This window comes from Zosterops lateralis, assembly GCF_965231275.1.
Source record: "Zosterops lateralis genome assembly, chromosome: 30".
Lineage (NCBI taxonomy): Eukaryota > Metazoa > Chordata > Aves > Passeriformes > Zosteropidae > Zosterops > Zosterops lateralis.
In genome coordinates this window covers 1,743,178-1,764,123 of record NC_139790.1, presented here as the reverse complement: position 1 = coordinate 1,764,123, position 20,946 = coordinate 1,743,178, and the positions used below count along the sequence as shown (strand labels likewise).

The following is a 20,946-nucleotide window of genomic DNA, read 5'->3' as shown; positions in this document are numbered from 1 at the left end:
ACACACTGGGACAGTGGAAAGGGGGTGGAACGAGGTGATTTAAGGTCCCTTCCCACCCAAACCAGTGTGGGATTCCACAATTCCCAGGCTGGGAACTCAGGACAACTCCGGGCACGGCTGTGGCTCCGGGGAGCTGGGCCCCCCCTGCTCTCGGAAATGCAGCGTATAATCTATGCATTAAAAGTCCTTGTGAGACAGGAGCTGCTGTGCCTACACACACAGCTCCAGCCTCTTCAGATCCAGCCCTGTAGATATTATTTTTTTTTAAAAAAAAAGCTCTGCCAGAGCGCAGTGTCCTTCTATTACTTGCTGGGAAATTGCACTGAGTCGATATTGAGAATAAAAAAAGGGGCGAAAAAATAATAAAAAAATCAAAATCGAGCTTTTTTTTTTTTTTTTCCTCCTTTTTTTTTTTTAAACCCAGATTTAACTTCAAAGTAAATGGAAACTGCGTCGCTGATCGTCTTGGGCATCCTCCCTGGTTGCTTTTTCCAAGAGAAAGGGTTGGCTCTTCCCTGCAGAGGGGGATTGGGGGTGGAAGGGGCTGTGTGTGAATTTACTGGAGTCTCGTGGCTCCCTGCAGGCAGGAGCACTGGGAAGTGCCAGGGAAAGGGCAGGAAAACACCACTAACAGCTGGGTTTGGCTGCCAGCACGAGGCTCAGTGGTTTGGGGATGTTTCAGGGAGGGTTTTCTGAGTTTTGCTGGATGTGGTGGCCGTGCACAGCAGGGAAAGGAGGATTTCTCAGCCTCCAGTCTGGAATTTCCTCTGATATTCCCATGGCTGGATTCCCACTGTGGAGGAGCAGCTCAGCTCATCCCTGTGGTCTTTATTCCCTGCTTTAGGTGTGATGTTTATGTCCTTTCCAAACCTCCCCCATCAGGGACAGAACATAAAATAAACCAGGAAAGCCTCTGGATTGATGGGATCCTCATTCCCATCGTTAATAATTGGGAAAAATTCCTGCAGGAGCTGCCACCTGGAGCTGCTGCCATGGTGTGTGTGCCACAATGGGAAAAGACATCCTATGGTGAGGAGACATGACATAAAAACACCCCTGAAAATGCTCCAGGCCAGGCTGGATTGGGCTTGGAACCTCCTGAGCCACTGGAATGTGTCCCTGCCCCAAATTGGAGAGTCCTGAAAGTTTTTCCCACTCCAAACCACTCCCTGATCCCAAACCATTATCCCACGAGACCTCTCAACCCCTGCCCTCCATCCCTGTTTCCCTAACCCCTCTCCTGGTACATTTTTAGCTTTTACAAAGAGGTAGGAGAGATTTTAGCAGCCCAGGAGGCAGAGGGGCCATGCCTGGAACCTGCTGCACCCAGGCCATGGCTCCCATTTAAATATAATGGGATGGTGTGGGATGGTGTGGGATGGTGTGGGATGGTTGGGACTCTCCCCAAATTGGAGAGTCCTTAAAGTTTTTCCCACCCCAAACCATTCCCTGATCCCAAACCATCATCCCACGAGACCTCTCAACCCCTGCCCTCCATCCCTATTTCCCTAACCCCTCTCCTGGTACATTTTTAGCTTTTACAAAGAGGTAGGAGAGATTTTAGCAGCCCAGGAGGCAGAGAGGCCATGCCTGGAACCTGCTGCACCCAGGCCATGGCTCCCATTTAAATATAATGGGATGGTGTGGGATGGTGTGGGATGGTTGGGACTCTCCCCAAATTGGAGAGTCCTTAAAGTTTTTCCCACCCCAAACCACTCCCTGATCCCAAACCATCATCCCACGAGACCTCTCAACCCCTGCCCTCCATCCCTATTTCCCTAACCCTTCTCCTGGTAATATTTTTGGACTTTACAAAGAGGTAGGAGAGATTTTAGCAGCCCAAGAGGCAGAGAGGCCATGCCTGGAACCTGCTGCACCCAGGCCATGGCTCCCATTTAAGTATAATGGGATGGTGTGGGATGGTTGGTGCCCAGAAAAAGCAATGTCAGGGCAGAGCATCTGATCCTCTCCGGGCAGCTGGAGCAGCTCCCTGATGACTTTTCCAGGTTGTTCCTCATCCCCCCCCCAATCTGTTGCAACAGAGGGAAAAAAAATATCATGGGATATATATATATTTATAAATAATATATTTATTTATATGGATTTGTTCTGTGCCAGCCTCAGGGGGATGTGCAGGATTGAAGGATCACAAACCCAGATCGGCCTCTCAGCCAGGGATGCTCCACACAAAACTCTCAGATATAAAAATATTCACATTTTTTTTCCTTAGCTCCTTTTGCAAACTGAGGTTTTCAGGGATGAAAGTTTTTTTCCCTCAGCTGGACCCACCAGGTCCAGCCCATCAACACCCTCCGGAGCCAGCGGAAAATGGGATTTTAATAGGGCTGGAGTGGCTGGGAACACCCGTGGTTCCGCTTGAACCGTGGATTTAGGTCACATCCAGAGCAAATGACACTCCCCAAGTGACATTTGTGCCTTTTCTTTTCGCTAATGGCCCCCCTGGTTTGATTTATATTTCTATTTTTATTTATTTTTTTTTAATTTTAAGCACTTTGTTCCCTCGTGGAAGAAAAATCCATCTCCAGGCTGCTCAGATGAATTTTTCACCACCAATTCTTGGTCTCAACCCTCCAAAATCACCCTGGAATTTATAAATATTAAATTATTATCTCCAGAGGGAGCATCACCTATTTGATTTCAACCCACAGCCCCCGGTGTCCCCCCTGGGATAATTTGATTTTTCTGGAATTAAGAGACAAGAGCAACGTTCCAGTTCCTGCTTTTTTTCCCTTTTCTGTCGCATTCAAAAATATTCTCCATCAGATGTTCATGTTTCCTCAATTTGTAACACGTTTTAATAATAGGAATCTTTCCCGTCGCCCGGATAAATTGTTGGATGCTGTGGATCCTTCAGGGGAGGGCTCAGGGCTCCTCTTCAGCTTTGGGTTTGCCACCCAAAAAGAGCAAAAAAATTGATGAAAAAAAGACTAAAAATTACCAAAAAAAGCGCAAAAAATTAACCAGAAAAAGCACAAAAAAAATTAACCAAAAAGAGCAAAATATTAATCCGAAAAAAGCACAAAAAATTAACCAAAAAAAGTGAAAAAAAATAACCAAAAAAGCGAAAAAAATTAACCAAAAAGCACAAAAAATTAACCGAAAAAGGCACAAAAAATTAACCAAAAAAAGAGCAAAAAATTAACCAAAAAAAAGCACAAAAAATTAACCAAAACCAGCAAAAATTAACCAAAAAAGTGCAAAAAATTAACCAAAAAGAGCAAAAAATTAACCCAAAAAAGTGCAAAAAATTAGCTAAAAAGAGCAAAAAAATTAACCAAAAAGTGCAAAAAATTAACCAAAAAAAAGCACAAAAAATTAACCAAAAAGAGCAAAAAATTAACCCGAAAAAAGTGCAAAACATTAACCAAAAAAGCACAAAAAATTAACCAAAAAGAGCAAAAAAATTAACCTGAAAAAAGTGCAAAAATTAACCAAAAAAAGCACAAAAAATTAACCAAAAAAGTGCAAAAAATAACCAAAAAAGCGAAAAAAATTAACCAAAAAAAGAGCGTGAAAAATTAACCAGAAGAAGCACAAAAAATTAACCCGAAAAAAGCGCAAAAAATTAACCAAAAAGCACAAAAAATTAACCGAAAAAGGCACAAAAAATTAACCCAAAAGAACAAAAAATTAACCCGAAAAAAGTGCAAAAAATTAACGAATAAAAGCAAAAAATAATATCAAAAAAAAAAGGAAAAAAAATTGTGCAAAAAAAACAACGCTGCAGTTAATATTTATTTCGCACTCCTCATTTCTTTTTCCCAGACTTTTATTTCAACTTCTCTACCTCTCCTTTATTTTTCCAACCAAGAATTAGGAGAAAACACCACATTAATTAAGAATATTCAGAATTCTAGCACAGTTTATCTTGGGAAAAATCTCCCAAGAATTTCTGCTGGACCAGGATGCTCCACAATTACTTTGGATGTTTCATCCACCCAAAACATCCCATCCCAAACTTTTTTCCATCTTTTTTTTTTTCCCAGGTTCAGCAGCGTTTTCCCCAGTCTGAACATGGCCGTGAAACGCCGGGAACAAACTCTCCAGGACTACAAACGCCTCCAATCCAAAGTGGAAAAATACGAGGAAAAAGAAAGAACTGGCCCCGTCCTGGCCAAGCTGCACCAGGTATTGAGTTTTCCCCAAAGCCACAATCCCGGCAAAAATTCTGGGAAAAATCAGGAAAAGTTTTTCCCTCCTTTCTGCCATCCAAATAGAATATTTTGGGAGGTTGTCTTGTATTTGTGTTAAAAAAAATCGTATTTTTTGACAGCACGAGGCTGGTTTTGGGTGTTCAGTGAAGGGAAGGAGCCGCTTTTCAAAGAGAAAATGGGAATGTTTTCCAAGAGAAAATGGGAATGTTTTCCAAGGGAAAATGGGAATATTTTCCAAGAGAAAATGGGAATGTTTTCCAAGAGAAAACGGGAATATTTTCCAAGAGAAAATGGGAATGTTTTCCAAGAGAAAATGGGAATGTTTTCCAAGGGAAAATGGGAATATTTTCCAAGAGAAAATGGGAATGTTTTCCAAGAGAAAACGGGAATATTTTCCAAGAGAAAATGGGAATGTTTTCCAGGAGAAAATGGGAATGTTTTCCAAGGGAAAATGGGAATATTTTCCAAGAGAAAATGGGAATGTTTTCCAAGAGAAAACGGGAATATTTTCCAAGAGAAAATGGGAATGTTTTCCAGGAGAAAGTGGGAATGTTTTCCAAGAGAAAATGGGAATGTTTTCCAAGGGAAAATGGGAATATTTTCCAAGAGAAAACGGGAATGTTTTCCAAGAGAAAATGGGAATATTTTCCAAGGGAAAATGGGAATGTTTTCCAAGAGAAAATGGGAATATTTTCCAGGAGAAAATGGGAATATTTTCCAAGAGAAAATGGGAATGTTTTCCAGGAGAAAATGGGAATGTTTTCCAAGGGAAAATGGGAATGTTTTCCAAGGGAAAATGGAATCAGAGCTCTGGGGAGCTGAGGTCGAGGTTCCCCCCGACCTCGGTGTCTGAAGGAGCAGCTGGATGGGGAAGGGAACAGATCAGAGCCTTTCCCAGCTTTATGTTTGCCACCTGTTCTCCCCCCAAAAAAAAATAAAATTCGCCTTGGAAAATTGCAGTAATTGGTTAACAGGAAGTTTTGCCAGGTTCTTTTCGCTCTCTTCCTGAATTTTAGTGAAATTGTGAAGAGTTTGTTGGGTTTTGGATGGGATTTTTTTTTTTTTATAATCAAATCTTCCCCAGTGTTTTTGTTTTTTTTTTTTTTTTCCCAAAAAATCTGTCGCTCCAGCAGCACGTGGCTTGATCCTCCCAGGAACAATTGATTCTCAGAGTCAAAGAAAATGTGTTTTTCTGATGAATTTCCACCTCCCCTCCCCAATAAAAAATGAAGTTTTATGTTAAAGAACAGCCTGAACAAAAGACACCTCTGGTTTAACAGTAAGCAGCTTATTTTGCTCAGCCTCAGCAACTAAAGCTGGGGCGAGAAAAATGAGAATTCTTTTGTCCTGGTGATTAAGCAGGGTTTAGTTATTTCATTTATTTTTTTTCCCCTTAATGAACTTTTGATCAAATTCCACCCCCCAAAACAAAAATCTTAACCAAACACTGAGTTAAAACACCTGCGGGAGGGAGCCTTGAGCAATCCTGAGCCTGGGGTATCCAGAGGGTCTGGAATTGATGGGAAAGGGCCTCATCTCATCCATTTTTTAATTATTGAGCTGCAAATTTACATTTGTTGTTTGCTTCAGGTTTTGTGCTCTTCTGTCCCCCGTGAAGTCCATCCCAGGATCTTCCCCCATGAACTTCATCCCAATATTTTCCCCATGAACTCCATCCCAGGAATTTCCCCATTAACCCCATCCCAGGATTTTTCCCATTAACTCCATCCCAAGATTTCCCCCATGAACTCCATCCCAGGAGTTTCTCCCCATGAATTCCATCCCAGAATTTTCCCCATAAACTCCATCCCAATATTTTCCCCCATAAACTCCATCCCAGAATTTTCCCCATAAACTCCATCCCAATATTTTCACCATGACCTCCATCCCAGGATTTTTCCCATTAACTCCATCCCAATATTTTCCCCCATGAACTCCATCCCAGTATTTTCCCCCATGAACTCCATCCCAAGAGTTGCCCCATGAACTCTATCCCAAGATTTTCCCCACGAACTCCATCCCAAGATTTCCTCCATGAACTCCATCCCAGGAGTTTCCCCATAAACTCTTTTCCCCCATGAACTGCATCCCAGGATTTCCCCCATGAACTCCACCCCAAGATTTTCCCCATGAACATCCTGGGAGTTTCAACACTCCCGATTCCCTGGCAAATGTTGAATTTGCTCCTTTTCTGGGATGATTCCAGGCTCTCCCAGCCCGGAGCCCAGTCCATGCCATGCCCCTGGCAGGCTGTCCCTGTCCCCGGGGCCGGCGCCGTGGCCGGGCTGGGCTCCCCCTCCCTTTGGAATGGCACCGGGATTAAGTGGCAGACTTGAACCGCTCTAATATTTCACAGCCCACCCCCTCCTGCCCTTTTCCACACCATCCCAGAGACATTTCCCCTTCTCCCCACGCTCTGTTTAGAGGAGCCAGTTGGATGCACTGAGCTGAAGGTCACGGGGATGGGTGGGGGCAGGATCCTGGAGTGACACTCCTGGGAATCGCAGGGTGAGGGGACATAGATGTGGCCAGGGACCTTCTCCAGCCTGGCTGAGCTCTGGGGCTGAGTTTTATCCATGTTTTTCTGAAGGAGAGAAAACCCACGACCTCTCTGGGTGTCCTGTGGCTTTCCAAGGTCACGGCATGGGTCCCACCAGGGTCCATTGAATGGTCACTTGGATCCCACCAGTGTCCATTGGATGGTCAGTTGAGTCCCGCCAGGTCCCACTGAATGGTCACTTGGATCCCACCAGGTCCCACTGAATAACCACTTGGATCCCACCAGGTCCCACTGAATGGTCACTTGGATCCCACCAGGTTCCATTAGATGGTTCACTTGAGTCCCACTAGGTCCCACTAAATGGTCACTTGAGTCTCACCAGGTTCTATTAACTAGTTATTTGGATCCCACCAGGTTCAATTGAGAGGTCACTTGGATCCCACCAGGGTCCATTGGATGGTCCCATCATGGTCCATTAACTGATCACTTGGATCCCACCAGGTTCCATTAGATGGTCACTTGAGTCCCACCAGGTCCCACTGAATGGTCAATTGGATCCCACCAGATTCCATTGGGTGGTCGTTTGGGTCCCACCAGGGTCCATTGAATGGTCACTGGGATCCCACTAGGTCCCATTGGATCATCCCATGGGTCCCACCAGCTCCCACTGGATGATCCCATGGGTCCCACCAGATTCCATTGAATGATCCCATGGGTCCCACCACGGTCCATTGAATGATCCCACTGGATGATCCCATGGGTCCCACCAGGTCCCACTGGATGATCCCATGGGTCCCACCAGGCTGTGGCCACTGCTTGTCCCCACAACCAAGCAAAGCACCCCGTTGTCCTGGGGTGGCCTCCACGCCAGGAGGATCCTTGTCCCAGGGGTCTGAGCCCACCCTGTGTCCCCGCAGGCCCGGGAGGAGCTGCGCCCAGTGAAGGAGGACTTTGAAGCCAAGAACAAGCAGCTCCTGGAGGAGATGCCCAAATTCTACAGCAGCCGCATCGACTACTTCAAACCCAGCTTCGAGTCGCTGGTCCGGGCACAGGTGAGAATTGTCCCTTCCTGCTACCTGTGTGGTTTCCCAGCCCTGCCTGTACTTTATCCACTGGAATTCCATGGCTTTATCCACCTGGGAATGCAATCTCCTTGAGTTTGGAGTCCTGAGCTCAGGGCTTGATGAGGTGTGAGGTGTTCAGGCTCATCTGAAGGGTCTCTTGTGGCTCCTGGGACATCTCCACACCAAAGATTTGCAGGAAGAGGTGGCCTGAACAACCAACAGCTTCCATTTCCATCCTTAGGAACGTGCTGCCTCTCCTCCTCCTCCTCCTCCTCCTCCTCCTCCCTCTGCCCTTTCCCTCAGGCTGCAGAGGGGCAGGGTTGGGATCTCACCAAGCTTTGAGAACCTCTGGCACCCCACATTGGGTTGGGGGATCCCGGGGGCGATCCAGCGTTGGCAGGAGGGTGAAACAGGGCTGTGCCCGCTCCGTGGGCGTTTCCCTGCGGCATTTTTGGGGCTGGGGAGGCGCCGCAGGGATCCAGGTGCGCTGCAGGAGGAGGTGCTGGGAGCACTTATTCCATCTCACCTCCGACTTTGGGCTTTGGGGGGGCCCTTCTCTCTCTGCGGAGCTGCCAGCGAGTTGTCTGCAGGCTGATTCACCTACCAGATGGTGCCGATGCTCCCTGCGCCGCAGGGTGGGTGCTGGGGATGCTGTTCCTGCTGTTCCCTGAGCAAACAGGCGCGGGGCTCCCTGTTCCAGCCCCGGAATAACCAGAATTCCCGGAGCCACCGCAGAGTCTTCACTGGCCTTTTTGACCCACCCCTCCAAGTGGGTGAGACCTCGAAACTTGAATGTCGGGTGGGGGTTTGTGATCCGTGGGTTTCCTCAGGGAGAAGTTTTGCCCCTCTGGTTTCTCCTGGCTCCGTTTATGTCCCGATTCCCAAAAAATTTGGGGCGAGGAGGATGTTGGGATAGGTGTGCTCAGAGCAGCAAAGTGTCACTGCTGGGGCTGTTTGTGACACTCTCCATCCACATCCCTCTTCTTCCTTGGGAATCCTCTGCTTTTCCTTCCCGTCTTACCTGCCCTGCCTCTCTCTTCAGGTGAGCAATTTGTTGGGGGAAAAACCGAGCGAAATCCCGTTTTTTAACACTCCAAAAAGGCAGCGTCACAACAAGAGCTGATGCATCTCCCGTAGGCTGGACTAAAGCTGGTCCCAGATGGATGCAGCTCCTCACATCCCTCCCTCCCTTCCTGCTTCCATGGGAGCCTCATCCCTCTTCTTTCCCGGCACTGGCTGCATCCTTCCATCCCCAGGGAAAGGATGCTGGGAGGAGAGAGCCTGGAATGTTTGTGCCGAGGTTTGAGCTGGGGCTGTGTGTCCCCCTCTGGCTCAGGAGAGCTTCGAGGAGCTTTTTCCCACCAGAGTGGCTGAAATGGAATGGAAAAGGGATGTGATTTGCCCAAGGTGATGAGTCAGTGATGAACCAGGAATAGCAGCCCCTGAGTCAGCTCAGCAAGCTGCTCACCTGCAGGCACCTGGCTGGGAAGGGCAGCTGGGAGGCATCCCCAGCCCAGGTGAGAGCTGGCATGGGAATAATACCCAGCTTTCCCTCCCTCTGCGCCTCCCTGAGCTGACTGGGTCGTGTTCCTCGATGGAATTTCTATTTTCAGCCTTTTTCTGAGGGTATCTCTTCATTGGAGTGGGATGAGGCTGGAGGTGCATCCCACAAGGAAAGGGCTGGATGGGATGGGATAGGACTGGCAGGGATGTGACTTCAGGGTTGTTTCTCCCTGGGTCAAACCCACCATCCAAAGGCAAAACCATGTATTTTTTCTTATTTTTTTGGCCAAAACCTTGTAATTTTCTTTATTTTTTTGGCCAAAACTTTGTAATTTTCCTTATTTTTTTGGCCTTGGAGCACGCCGGGAGTTTAAACAAGACAAACTGTGTGACAGTGACACCTTCCAGCACCACGACAAGCTGGGAAAGGACCGGCTGCCTCAAGGGGAAGGGGAAGAAGAACCTTTTTCCCAAATATCTCCATGATTTTTGACCCAAGGAGACCCTCCTGAGCCTCCTCCCCGGGCGGGCGAGTTCCCATGGCACAGGCTGGCTGTGACCCAGGGCCGGGTGTCTCCTGACGCCAGGACACGTCCTGAGCTCGCAGGGCTGTAACATTCAACACCAAATTCTTCTCTCCACCCACGGGCCAGGGCCAAGCCAAGGGAGGCAAATATTTCCCTGGCTGGGGGCTTTGAAGTGGCCACATGGAGATGAAAGAGGAGGGGGGGAGATTTTGGAGCTGTGGCTGGTGTGAGGCGTGAACAGCACTTCCTTCCCGCTTTGGGCTTTTGTTTTCCAGCAAGAAAACACGAGATTCCTTTGGATTTTAATGGAATTGGGGTGGGGGGAAGGATGGGGCTGGCAGGCAGGGATGGTGCTGTGGGCTGGGGGAGCCCAGCCCTGGGTTTGTTTTGGGTAGGGCTGCCCCAAACAAGCCCATTGTGGCCGGGATCTATAGAAAATCCACGGAACACGGCGTCCCCAAACAGAATTAGTTCAAGACAGGTGGACTCGGGGCCCTTGGCTCAGGCTCAAAGGCGAGTTGGAGCTGGGATTTGATGGGATGGGGACGGAGCATATGGTATCCATAGCTGGAAAAGTACTGGGCTGGCGGGAGCAGGTAGGGCAGGGCGAGCTGGCTGCCCCCCCTGTCACTGTCACCAGTTTGGGGTGCATCCCCCTCCCTGGGAGGGTTTTCACTCCTGTTTCAACAGGAGAAATCATGGGGGGATCCACACCAGTGGGGTTTTTTTTATGAAGCTCAGGAGATGAGGCTGGTGAGGCACAGCAGTGCCTGGGTGGTGCCAACTGGTTCTGCACTGGGGCCTGATGGGGGACAGGAGCATCCCCAGGGACACCCACCAGGCTATGGGGGGTCACCAGGGACACCCACCAGGCCCTGGGGACATGGGGGATCCCCAGGGACACCCACCAGGCCCTGGGGACACGGGGGATCCCCAGGGACACCCACCAGGCCATGGGGACATGGGGGGTCACCAGGGACACCCACCAGGCCATGGGGACACGGGGATGTCCCTTGGGAAGGGATTGGTGGCTGCAGGATGTGGGTGGAGGGGGAACAGCACCAGTGAATTCGCTCTGCCAGTTCATGGATGCTGGGGGACAGTACTGGGGGCACAATCCTGAGGAAAATCCTAAGGTGCAATCCTGGTCATGGAGGAATCCTCAGGGATTTCTGTATCCTGGTGGGAAGGCAATTCCAGAGCCAATCCTGGGGGACAATTGTCCCCAAATCCCGAGGAACAATCCTGAGACCAATTCCAGAGTGACAAACGTCCCCAAATCTTGTGGGACAATCCTGGGGGCAGCATCTGCCTCCAACCCTTCCACCCTGACAAAATCCATTTCAAGGCACAAGTGCTTTTTTTTTCCGTGCTGGAATTGGCAGTGCCACTTGGCCATATGTGACTGAGCAGTGCCCAGCTGACTCCAGGCTGGGGACAAGGGACATGGGGGGCAGCTCCAGGGGCTCTGACACCCCATTTGCCACCCCTGCCCCCCAAATCCCTGCTCACCATGGCATTGTGGAGGGATTTTGGGTGGTTTTTTTGTCATCTCTTGCTCACAGAGGGGGGTTCAGAGGATGTTCAAGGTGACCCAGCAGTGGGGTTGTGCTTTAGGGGGGGCGTGCAGGGATTTTGGGGGGCCCTGCCAGCTCAGCCCTGTGTGGGGTTCGTTAGTCACTGTGTAAATGAGCATCGCCGTGACTCAGCCGGCGCCGCTGCGTGGGGAGCCCCAGCCATGGAGCAGCCCCCAAACCAGGGATGGACAGCCCTGGGGAGGGGGGTTCAGGCAGCCAGAGCTGGAATTGTGGGGCCTCACAAGGCCCCTCTCAGGCCTGCCCAAAATCAGCATCGTTTTTGAGCAGGATTAGGGGAGCTGGTCTCCATGGAGACCGTGTCTGTCTCTGCTGCCGGAGCTGCCGGGGCCCCTCTGGGAAATGGGGACAAGGCTGGAATTGCCCACCCTGGGGGGCAGCACTCCCCAATCCCTCCCTGAGGGACCTGGGGGGATGGCCAGGACAGGATCCCACAGCTGGCACAACACCAGGGGTCTTGCAGTGACAGGGGGCCCATAGGGAGGACTGGGGGTCCTGTGGCACCTGGGGGCTCTGAGGTACCCAGAGGTTCTGCAGTTTTGGGGGTCTCACAGGCAGCACTGGGGGTCCCATGTCACCAGGAGCACCCCAGGCAGGGCTGGGGGTCCCACAAAGCCAGGGGTCCCACAGGTAGCATCACAGGCCTTGAACTCCTGCAGTACCTGGGGGTCCCACAGCACCAGGAGTGTCCCAGGAAGGGCTGGGGGTCCCACAGAGCCAGGGGTCCCCAAGCAGCACCACAGGGCTCCAAGTTCTGCAGTATCTGGGGGTCCCACAGCACCAGGGATACCCCAGGAAGGGCTGGGGGTCCCACAGGCAGCACCACAAGGCTCAAAGTCCTGCAGTACCCGGGGGTCCCACAGAGCCAGGGGTCCCACAGGCAGCACCACAGAGCTCAAAAGTCTTGCAGTACTTGGGAGTCCCACAGCATCAGGAGCACCCCAAGAAGGGCTGGGGGGTCTCACAGGGCTCAAAGTCCTGCAGTACTCAGTAGTCCCATGGCACCAGGGATACTTCAGGAGGGCTGGGGGTCCCATGGCACCAGGAGTGCCCCAGGCAGGGCTGGGGGTCCCACAAGCAGCACCACAGGGCTCAGAGTCCTGGAGTACCCGGGGGTCCCACAGCACCAGGGATACCCCAGGAGGGCTGGGGGTCCCACAGCACCAGGGATACCCCAGGAGGGCTGGGGGTCCCACAGCACCAGGGATACCCCAGGAGGGCTGGAGGTCCCACAGCACCAGGGATACCCCAGGAGGGCTGGGGGTCCCACAGCACCAGGGATACCCCAGGAGGGCTGGGGGTCCCACAGCACCAGGGATACCCCAGGAGGGCTGGAGGTCCCACAGCACCAGGGATACCCCAGGAGGGCTGGAGGTCCCACAGCACCAGGGATACCCCAGGAGGGCTGGGGGTCCCATGGCACCAGGGATACCCCAGGCAGGGCTGGGGGGTCCCACAGCCCCGAGGGGGGTCCCACAGCCCCGAGGGTCCCCCAGGCAGGGCTGGAAGCCCCCTCTCCCCGCTGGATCCCACGCCCGAGCATCCACCCCTGTGCCATCTGCCTGCGCTGACCCAGCGGGGCTCCCGCGCCGGCAGAGCGCTGCTCGCTGCCGGAGATAATTGGCGGTGCTAATTAGCACGTTATTAACACACCCCCCTCCTCCTCCTCTTCTCTCGTGCTTCTCACGGGGGGCACGGCTGTGCCGGGCGTGCCCCTTTCACCGAGCCCTGGGCAGGACAGCGGTGACAAAGCGGTGACAAACAGGTGACACCGGTGACAAACCGGGGAGGACAAGGTGGCCCTGCAGGAGAAGGTGGCGGGTACCGGGACTCCCAGATGGGAAGCGATGGAGAAGGGCAGCGCGTTATTAAAATGTGTTGAGTTGTAATAATCCGAAGGGGGTGGGAGGGAAGTTATTTTAGGCACCAACGCCTTGGCGAGGGGCTGCTGAGGGCAACCCGCGGGAGGGGTGGGATGGGGAGGAGACCCCCCTCAATCCCCCCCCTGTATTACCCAACAGGTTGTCTACTAGACGGAGATGCACAAGATTTTTGTGGGGTGGGGAGGAGACCCTCATTCCCCTCCTTCTCCAATTCCCCCCTGTATTATCCAACTACATGTTTACTACACGGAGATGCACAAGATTTTTGTGGGAGGGGGAGGAGACCCTCATTCCTCTCCCTCCTCAATTCCCCTCTCGTTATTATCCAACAGGTTGTCTACTACATGGAGATGCACAAAATTTTTGAACCCGCAGGAGGGGTGGGATGGGGAGGAGACCCTCATTCCCCTCCCTCTCCAATTCCCCCGTTATTATCCAACAGGTTTTGTCTGCTACACGGAGATGCACAAGATTTCTGTGGGATGGGGAGGAGACCCTCATTCCCCTCCCTCTCCAATTCCCCCTCCCATTATTATCCACAGGTTGTCTATTACACGGAGATGCACAAAATTTTTGTGGGGCGGGGAGGAGACCCTCATTCCCCTCCCTCTTCAATCCCCCTCCCATTTATTATCCAACAGGTTGTCTACTACACTGAGATGCACAAGATTTTTGGGGACCTGACGGCGCAGATCGACCGGCCTGGGCTGAGTGATGAGCAGAGAGAAAGGGAAAATGATGCCAAACTCAGCGAGCTCCGGGCCCTCTCCATCGTGGCCGATGACTGAGGGGATGGGGACCCCCCTGTTCACCCCAATTCTCATCCCAGGGATGGATTTTTGTGGGGCTGGAGGTGTTTTATCCCCCCAAGGCTCTGCGCTCCTGCCGGGGTCTGCATCGTCTGAGTTTTGCCTTAAATTTTGGGGTGTGGAGGAGCAGGAAAAGGGAGATGGGGAGTGGGATGTGGGATTTTTCTCAGATTCCATCCACTCGCCACCCTCAGAGGGTGAGACCCCCTCGCTTTGTGCCTTAGGAGCCCCAGTGCCCCCCTCAGGGGAGGGTAAAAATCACTCCAATCCCATTTTTTTTGAAGAAAAAGGTGATGCTTCCCATGGTGAGCATCCATCCCTCTTTTCTCAAGAATGGTACAAATAACCCCAGAGCTGGGGGGGTGCCCAGGGTGGGGACAGGGACAAGTGGGGACATCCCTAAATGAGACAACCAAGCCAGAACCAAACCTATGGAAAACTGAGGTGGGACTTCAACCCCTCCTCGTCCAGGGAAGGGCCACAGGAACTCTCTGGCTCGTCCCCAATAAAAGTTTTTGGCAGCGCAGCGCGGCCGGGGCCGTGTCGCTGTCACTGTCATTGTCACTGTCAGTGTCACCGCCGGGCCGCTGGCGCCCTCTGCCGCCGCCCGCCCGCCACTGCAGGGGGGACACTGTTTGGGGTGTCACCTGGAAGGGAAAAAATTGGGATTGAATATTTCCCACCCCCTCCCCGGTGGAGGCGCGGGAAGGAAAACGGTGTCAAAGCACGAGGAGTTGAGTTTTCCAGTAGAATATCAGCAATTCAGGCCTGAGCTGGTGAGTTTAAGGGTAAGGAAAAGCTGCCTGCTGTGTGTCCTGGGATGAGCAGGTGCTGGGTGGGATAAGAGGTTGGAATCCCACCCTGGTGGGGTCCTGGTAGAGCTGATTTCTCTGCCTCGAGGCTCCTGCTGCTCCAGACATCAGGGAAACCATCACCACCTCTTCCTGCCAGGACCTGGATTTTGGCAAACCTGCACGAGACAGGGAACAGCGGTCAGGGATGTCCAGCAGAAAATGAGGATGAAACCCTCTAAACCCAAACTTTCCCTTCCCAGCTGGAGCCAAGGGATGGAACAGAGCCGTGGGAATGCTGGTGGCTGTCCCCAGAGCAGGGACACGACGAGGTCCCCCCGTGCCAAGGCTCCTCCCCAACTCCCAGCACTTCACATCCCTCCCTCTTCTCCCCTTGGCTGTTCCTTCCCAACCAACAATCACATGCCAGGCCAGGTTTAAGCAAAATAAACCCAGTTGCCACGGTTACCCAGAGCAGGGATGCTAAATATACAGAATATAGATATTTTTATATATATATTTAACTGCCTGCCACGCAGGGAGCCTGTGAGCCCGAGCAAAGGAGATGTTTCCTCATGGGATCTGAGCTCTGGAGACCTCAGGGTGACTCCCAGATCTCTGGCAGCCCCTCCATGGGCTGGAGGTGTTGATTAAACCCCACCTGGGCTCACCTGGTGGCTTTGTCTGTGTCATTGTCACCTTGTGTGGCACAGCCACCACCTCATCCCCAGCATCCCACCCCTCCTGCACTCAGAATATCCCCAAATTCCAGTTCCTGCTCCTTTCCATCAGCTCCTCCTGCCCTCCCAGCACTCGGGAGAGGGATTTCACCCAGGGAAACTTAACCCAGGGATTCACTCTGCCTGCTCTCCGCAGAGCTTGGGGAGGAGAATTCCATCTTTTGTAGTAAAAAGTGGATAATTACCGGGTTTTGCGCCACCCACCAGATCCCAGTTAATAGGGAGGGCTGGCAGGAAGGGAAAATTAACTCTACACTGCAGAACGTGCTCAGCCTGGGTGTCTGAGGCACCCCTGGGTGTCTGAGGCACCCCTGGGTGAGGTTTCTCAGCACTCAGACCTCCAGGAGCAGGGGAAAGGGAAACAAGGATCCATTGAGTGGCAGTGGAGCCATCCCAGGATGAGGATTCCCTGCTGACAAGGAAATCTTCCTCCTTTCTCCTCCCCACGGGGAATTCCGGGTTATCCCAGTGGTGTTGCAGCAATCCTGACTGTCCCCAAAGTCCCCTGACCCCCTCAGGACAGGTTTAACAAATACCAGCCCACCACCAAAATACCCAGCACCACCAATCCCAAAGATTTCCCTCAAAATTGGATTAATTAACCCTGTCCAGGCCGGACAACACCAGCACATCTGGATCCACACCTTGATATATTTTTTTTTCCTTGTCAGATGGGACATTCCCCTTGCTCCAGGTGATCCAGGGGTGCTGGGGTGGGAAGGAGAGGCTCAGACCTCCCTCCTCCTCCTCCTCCTCCTCCTCCTCCTCACCTGGGGCCTGGAAGGAGAATCAGCATCCCCTGGACCAGCCTCAGCATCTCTTTGGGATCAAACACTGGGGGTCAGGGTGAGGGGGGAGATGGAGAGGGCAAAGGGGAGGGAAGGAAGGGGGTGCCCAGACCCCCCACCCCACACTGGGAACACCCACCTGGGTCCCTTCCCCACCTCTCAAGCCCCTCCCCATTGCTCCCCACCCCGGGGTGCTCAGGAGAGCAGTGAGAAGGGTTTTGATGCTGAAAAGGAGAATAAAACAACCCTCCCTCCACCAAAATCCCTCCAGCACCCCTTGATGGGGCTGAGACCAGCCGGGGGGCGCTGCCAGGGGATGGACAGGGCGGGGATGGGCGCTCACCTTTCCCGGGAAGGGGCGGTGAGATCCAGGACGCTGCAGCTCCAAAAATCCCCCCGTGGGCTCGGGAGGATGGCGGGATTCACCGCTGGGAAGGGAAATAAAAACAAACCCAAGTGACGGTAGGAAATGAGAGGGAAAGGGAGGGATAAGGGGATACCTGATGGGAGAGCGGGCTCAGGGCAGCATCTTCCTCACCTGCGGCTTCCTCAGTCCCGCGCAGAGCTGGCGGCACCACCAGGGGCTCCAAAACAGCACCGAGGGGCTCCAAAACAGCACCGAGCCCCCTCCTCACCCTCCTCCTCCTCCACCCCCCAAAGTGGGGAGCCCCCCCGGAGAAAACCGCGATGCTCCGGGAGCAGCATCATCCCCATCCCCCGGAGCCCCCTCCCCATCAAACCCCCCGCGGAGCAGCTCGAGGGGTCCAGGGGGATGTTTTGGGAGGAGAATGAGCTTTACCCCCATCCCGAGGTGGAGGGACTCCCCCCCCTGAACTGAGTGGGGAGGGGGCTCGGGGGGGACCCAGGGGAGGGGGCCCGGGGGAAATCCAGGGGAGGAGGAGGCTCAGGAGCCGCTGGAACCGTCCAAGGGACCGGGCCCGGTGGGACAAAAGGGGCGGAAAATCCGTCGGAAGTGATGCGGCAGTGACGTGTCCCCGTGTGACGTCACGCCGGGATTAGGAGCGTGACGTCACGGCGCGCCAGCAAACACCCCGCTCGGAGCCGCCTCTTTATCGGTGAAATGATTTTATTGAGGGGAAAAGAATTAAAAAAGTGAAAGGAAGTGTGCCGGGCCGGGGGCCGGCCCCGGGCGGGCGTGACGTCATAGGGTGAGGTGTGACGTCATAGGGTGAGGCGTGACGTAGATCCTCCATCCAGGTGTGGCAGTGGGAGCGGGACTCACCTGCAGCGGCCACCCCGCAGGGAGCGGCGGGTCAGGCGGGTGAGCAGCTCCTTCACCCGGCCCCAGTGAGAGCGGCCGTCCTGCCGGACAGGAGGGGTCAGTGCCGGACAGGAGGGGTCAGTGCCGGGGGAGAGGAGGGGTCAGTGCCGGACAGGAGGGGTCAGTGCGGGGGGACAGGAGGGGTCAGTGCGGGGGGACAGGAGGGGTCAGTGCGGGGGGACAGGAGGGGTCAGTGCCGGGGGAGAGGAGGGGTCAGTGCCGGGGGAGAGGAGGGGTCAGGACAGAGGGGACAGGTGGGGTCAGGACAGGGGAGAGGAGGGGTCAGGACAGGGGAGAGGAGGGGTCAGTGCGGGACAGGAGGGGTCAGTGCGGGGGACAGGAGGGGTCAGTGCGGGGGACAGGAGGGGTCAGTGCGGGGGACAGGAGGGGTCAGTGCGGGGGGACAGGAGGGGTCAGGACAGGGGGAGAGGAGGGGTCAGCACAGGGGAAAAGGGAGGGGAGAGGTGGGGTGGGGTCAGCACCGGGGAAAGGGAGAGGTGGGGTCAGCACAGGGGAGGGGGCAGAGGAGGGGTCAGCACAGGGGGACAAGTAGGGTCAGCACAGGGGAGAAAGGCGGGGTCAGCACCAGGGAAAGGGAGAGGTGGGGTCAGCATGGGGGAACAGGTGGGGTCAGCACTGGGGGGGAGAGGTGGGGTCAGCACTGGGGGGGGGAGAGGTGGGGTCAGCACTCGGGGGGGAGAGGTGGGGTCAGCACTGGGGGAAAGGGAGGGGAGAGGTGAGGTGTGGTCAGCACGGGAGAGAAGGGGTCAGTACGGGAGAGGTGGGGTCAGCACCGGGGACCCACAGAACCCCCCGGCCGTACCTTGTCCGGGGCCGGGCCCCCCGGGCCGCCCTCGCAGGGGTCCAGCAGGCTGGGGGAGCTCACCGAGTGTCCCCACATCCTCCGGCACGGCCCGGCCTCTGCTGCAGCGTGGGGGAACCGCTCAGGCTTGGGGGGCTTGGGGGGCATCATCCTGCCATCCCACCGATGGTGCTGCCCCCTTTACCCGGCACCGGGTCCTGCCATCCCACCCCATTGACCTGCCATCCCCCGGTGCTCACCTGGCCTATCCCACCACCCCCGACCCCTCCCCGCTCACCTGGAGCCTGGCTGTCCGAGCAGGAGCGCGGCCGGAACCCCTCACCCCTCCACGAGCCCAAATCCTCCCTCTGGGGCTGCCGGCTGGGCTGTGAAACACAAACAAAGGGTCAGCCGAGACCCCCGGAGCCCTCCCCGGGCAGCCCCCTCCTCCTCCCGGCGCTCACCAGCGTGGCCGGGCGGGCGCTCCGGGCTCGCTGCCGGAGGGCTCGGTTGTCCTGCTGGAGCCTCGCCAGGCGCTCCAACATCTGGCAGACGTGCTCCAGGTAACGCAAACCCTGCCCTGACACCGCAACTTGGGGGTCCCGAGCCCCCCCAGCCGCCCCCTGGGGCTCCTCCTGGGGGTCTCTCGGTGTCTCCTCCAGGTCGGCGGTGCTGGAGCTGCGCCGGCTGAGCTGCCTCGGGCAGCGCTGCCTCCTCCTGCTCCTCTGAGCCGCCTGCAGGAGCCTCCTGGGGGTTCTGGGGGTCCTGGGGGGCTCCTCCGCCAAGAAACCATCGAGGGAGAAGCTGCTCTCGGAGCCCAGAGGGGTGGATGGGGAGTGCTCGTTGCTGGCTGAATCCACGCCGGAATCTTCAGATTCGAGTTTGAGGGAGTTCCTGGGGGCCTGGGGGCTGCTGGGGGGCTGTGGGGGTGGCTGAGGGTGTGGGGGGGGTCCCCGTGGGTGTGGTGGGGGTCCCCGCGGGTGTGGTGGGGGTCCCCGCGGGTGTGGTGGGGGTCTCTGGGTGTTCATGCCCCCCAGGGGATGCCCCGGGCTCTCCTGCAGCCGCCGGTAAACGCTGGCCGAGGTGCGGACGATGCAGCTCTCGGCAGAATCCCAGGGAGCATCTGAGAGAGGAGAGAGAGGGCTCAGCTTGAGAGGGGGGAGAAAATTAGAAAATTGGGGGTCAACCACCCCTCTGAGCCCCCCACAGCAGCAGCAGCTCCAGCCGTGCCCAAAGAATCCACTCCAGAGGGTCCCTCCAGCCGGGAATGTGCTCCTACAATCCCAAAATGTTGTTGCTGCTCCCCAAAAAAACACAGCCCCGGCCTCTCCATCCTCTTCCTCCCCCCAGACCTCAGCTGAGCTCCCCACAGCCCCCACCCTGACCCGGGCAAGGCTTTTCAGCCGGGATTTTCCTGTCTCCCACCCAGGACACAGCTCGGGGGTGGGATTCCTGGTCTGGGATGGCTCCAGGGACCTCCAGCCCCTCACATTTGTCCCCACAGCATGGGGGGCATCCCCAGCCGGGATGTGCCCCCCAGGGTGGGATTGTGGCTCATCCATGGGAATTCCCTCCCCAATAGTCACTCCCTTCCCAGCCAGGCCTCAGTGAAAGCCTCAGTGAAGTGGGAGAGGAGCTCCTGCACCTCCAGCAGACCACCCACCCCCAAAAAAACCCCTCTCAGGGGCTGACACCCCCCTCAAACACACTCACAGCAGCTGAACCTCCTCTTCCAGACGGCTCGGGAGCCTCCCCACATCGCCGGGAGCCAGAACCGAGTGCGGGCTGCCAGTCCCGGCGCTCCCTTTTAAAGCCACAGCCGGGCCCTGGATGCAGAGGCAGCGCCTCATTACAGGACCGGTTCCCAACTGGTTCCTGGCAGAGTTTGGGATGGGCGATACTGGCTGGGCCGGTGGTTAAAGGGCTCCCAGCTGGGTTGGGGTTGTTTGGGTGCATCCCACCAGGGAATTCCAGAGAACTCACTCAGAGGATCCACTGAATTCACTGGTTGGGGGGTATCAGTGATCCCAAATTCATCCCAAATTCCTGCAGCCACAGCACTCACCGTGCATCCCTCCAGGGGCTGGAGAGGCCGAGGGAAGAGCTGGGGAGTCTCAGCCAGCCCTGGGACAATCCGGCCTTTCAGTGGGATTTGAATCCCAGAAATGCCGGGGGCAGCCCCAGTCCTGCAGGATTGAATCCCAGGAATTCCGGGGGGCAGCCCCGGCAGGATTGAATCCCAGGAATTCCAGGGTACAGCCCTGCCAGGATTGAATCCCAGGAATTCCAGGGTTCTGCAGCCCCAGCAGGATTGAATCCCAGGAATTCCGGGGGGCAGCCCCAGTCCTGCAGGATTGAATCCCAGGAATTCCGGGGAGCAGCCCTGCCAGGATTGAATCCCAGGAATTCCGGGGGGCAGCCCTGCCAGGATTGAATCCCAGGAATTCCGGGGTCCTGCAGCCCCGGCAGGATTGAATCCCAGGAATT

At 54.9% G+C, this 20,946-nt stretch overlaps 2 protein-coding genes across 2 annotated transcripts in view; one reads left to right on the top strand and one right to left on the bottom strand.

Annotated features, from left to right (window-relative positions):
• The window catches only part of BIN3 (bridging integrator 3), a 47,221-nt gene extending 32,285 nt beyond the window's left edge, over positions 1-14,936 (top strand). The window contains exons 7-9 of the mRNA XM_083880561.1: positions 4,008-4,149; positions 7,593-7,727; positions 13,889-14,936. Of these exons, the coding sequence (XP_083736687.1) occupies positions 4,008-4,149; positions 7,593-7,727; positions 13,889-14,035 (424 nt within the window). The 3' untranslated portion in view covers positions 14,036-14,936. The remainder of the gene's footprint in view (positions 1-4,007; positions 4,150-7,592; positions 7,728-13,888) is intronic.
• Positions 14,937-17,614: 2,678 nt separating this feature from the next.
• On the bottom strand, positions 17,615-20,534 carry LOC310920435 (uncharacterized protein C8orf58 homolog; the record flags this gene model as incomplete). Its single annotated transcript, XM_083880403.1, has 5 exons — positions 20,525-20,534; positions 18,924-19,582; positions 18,758-18,845; positions 18,481-18,581; positions 17,615-17,698 (listed from the first exon to the last, which is right to left on the bottom strand). Exons 1-5 carry the CDS (start codon positions 20,529-20,531, stop codon positions 17,615-17,617), a joined length of 939 nt encoding a protein of 312 aa, XP_083736529.1. The 5' UTR covers positions 20,532-20,534.
• Positions 20,535-20,946: the final 412 nt, after the last annotated feature.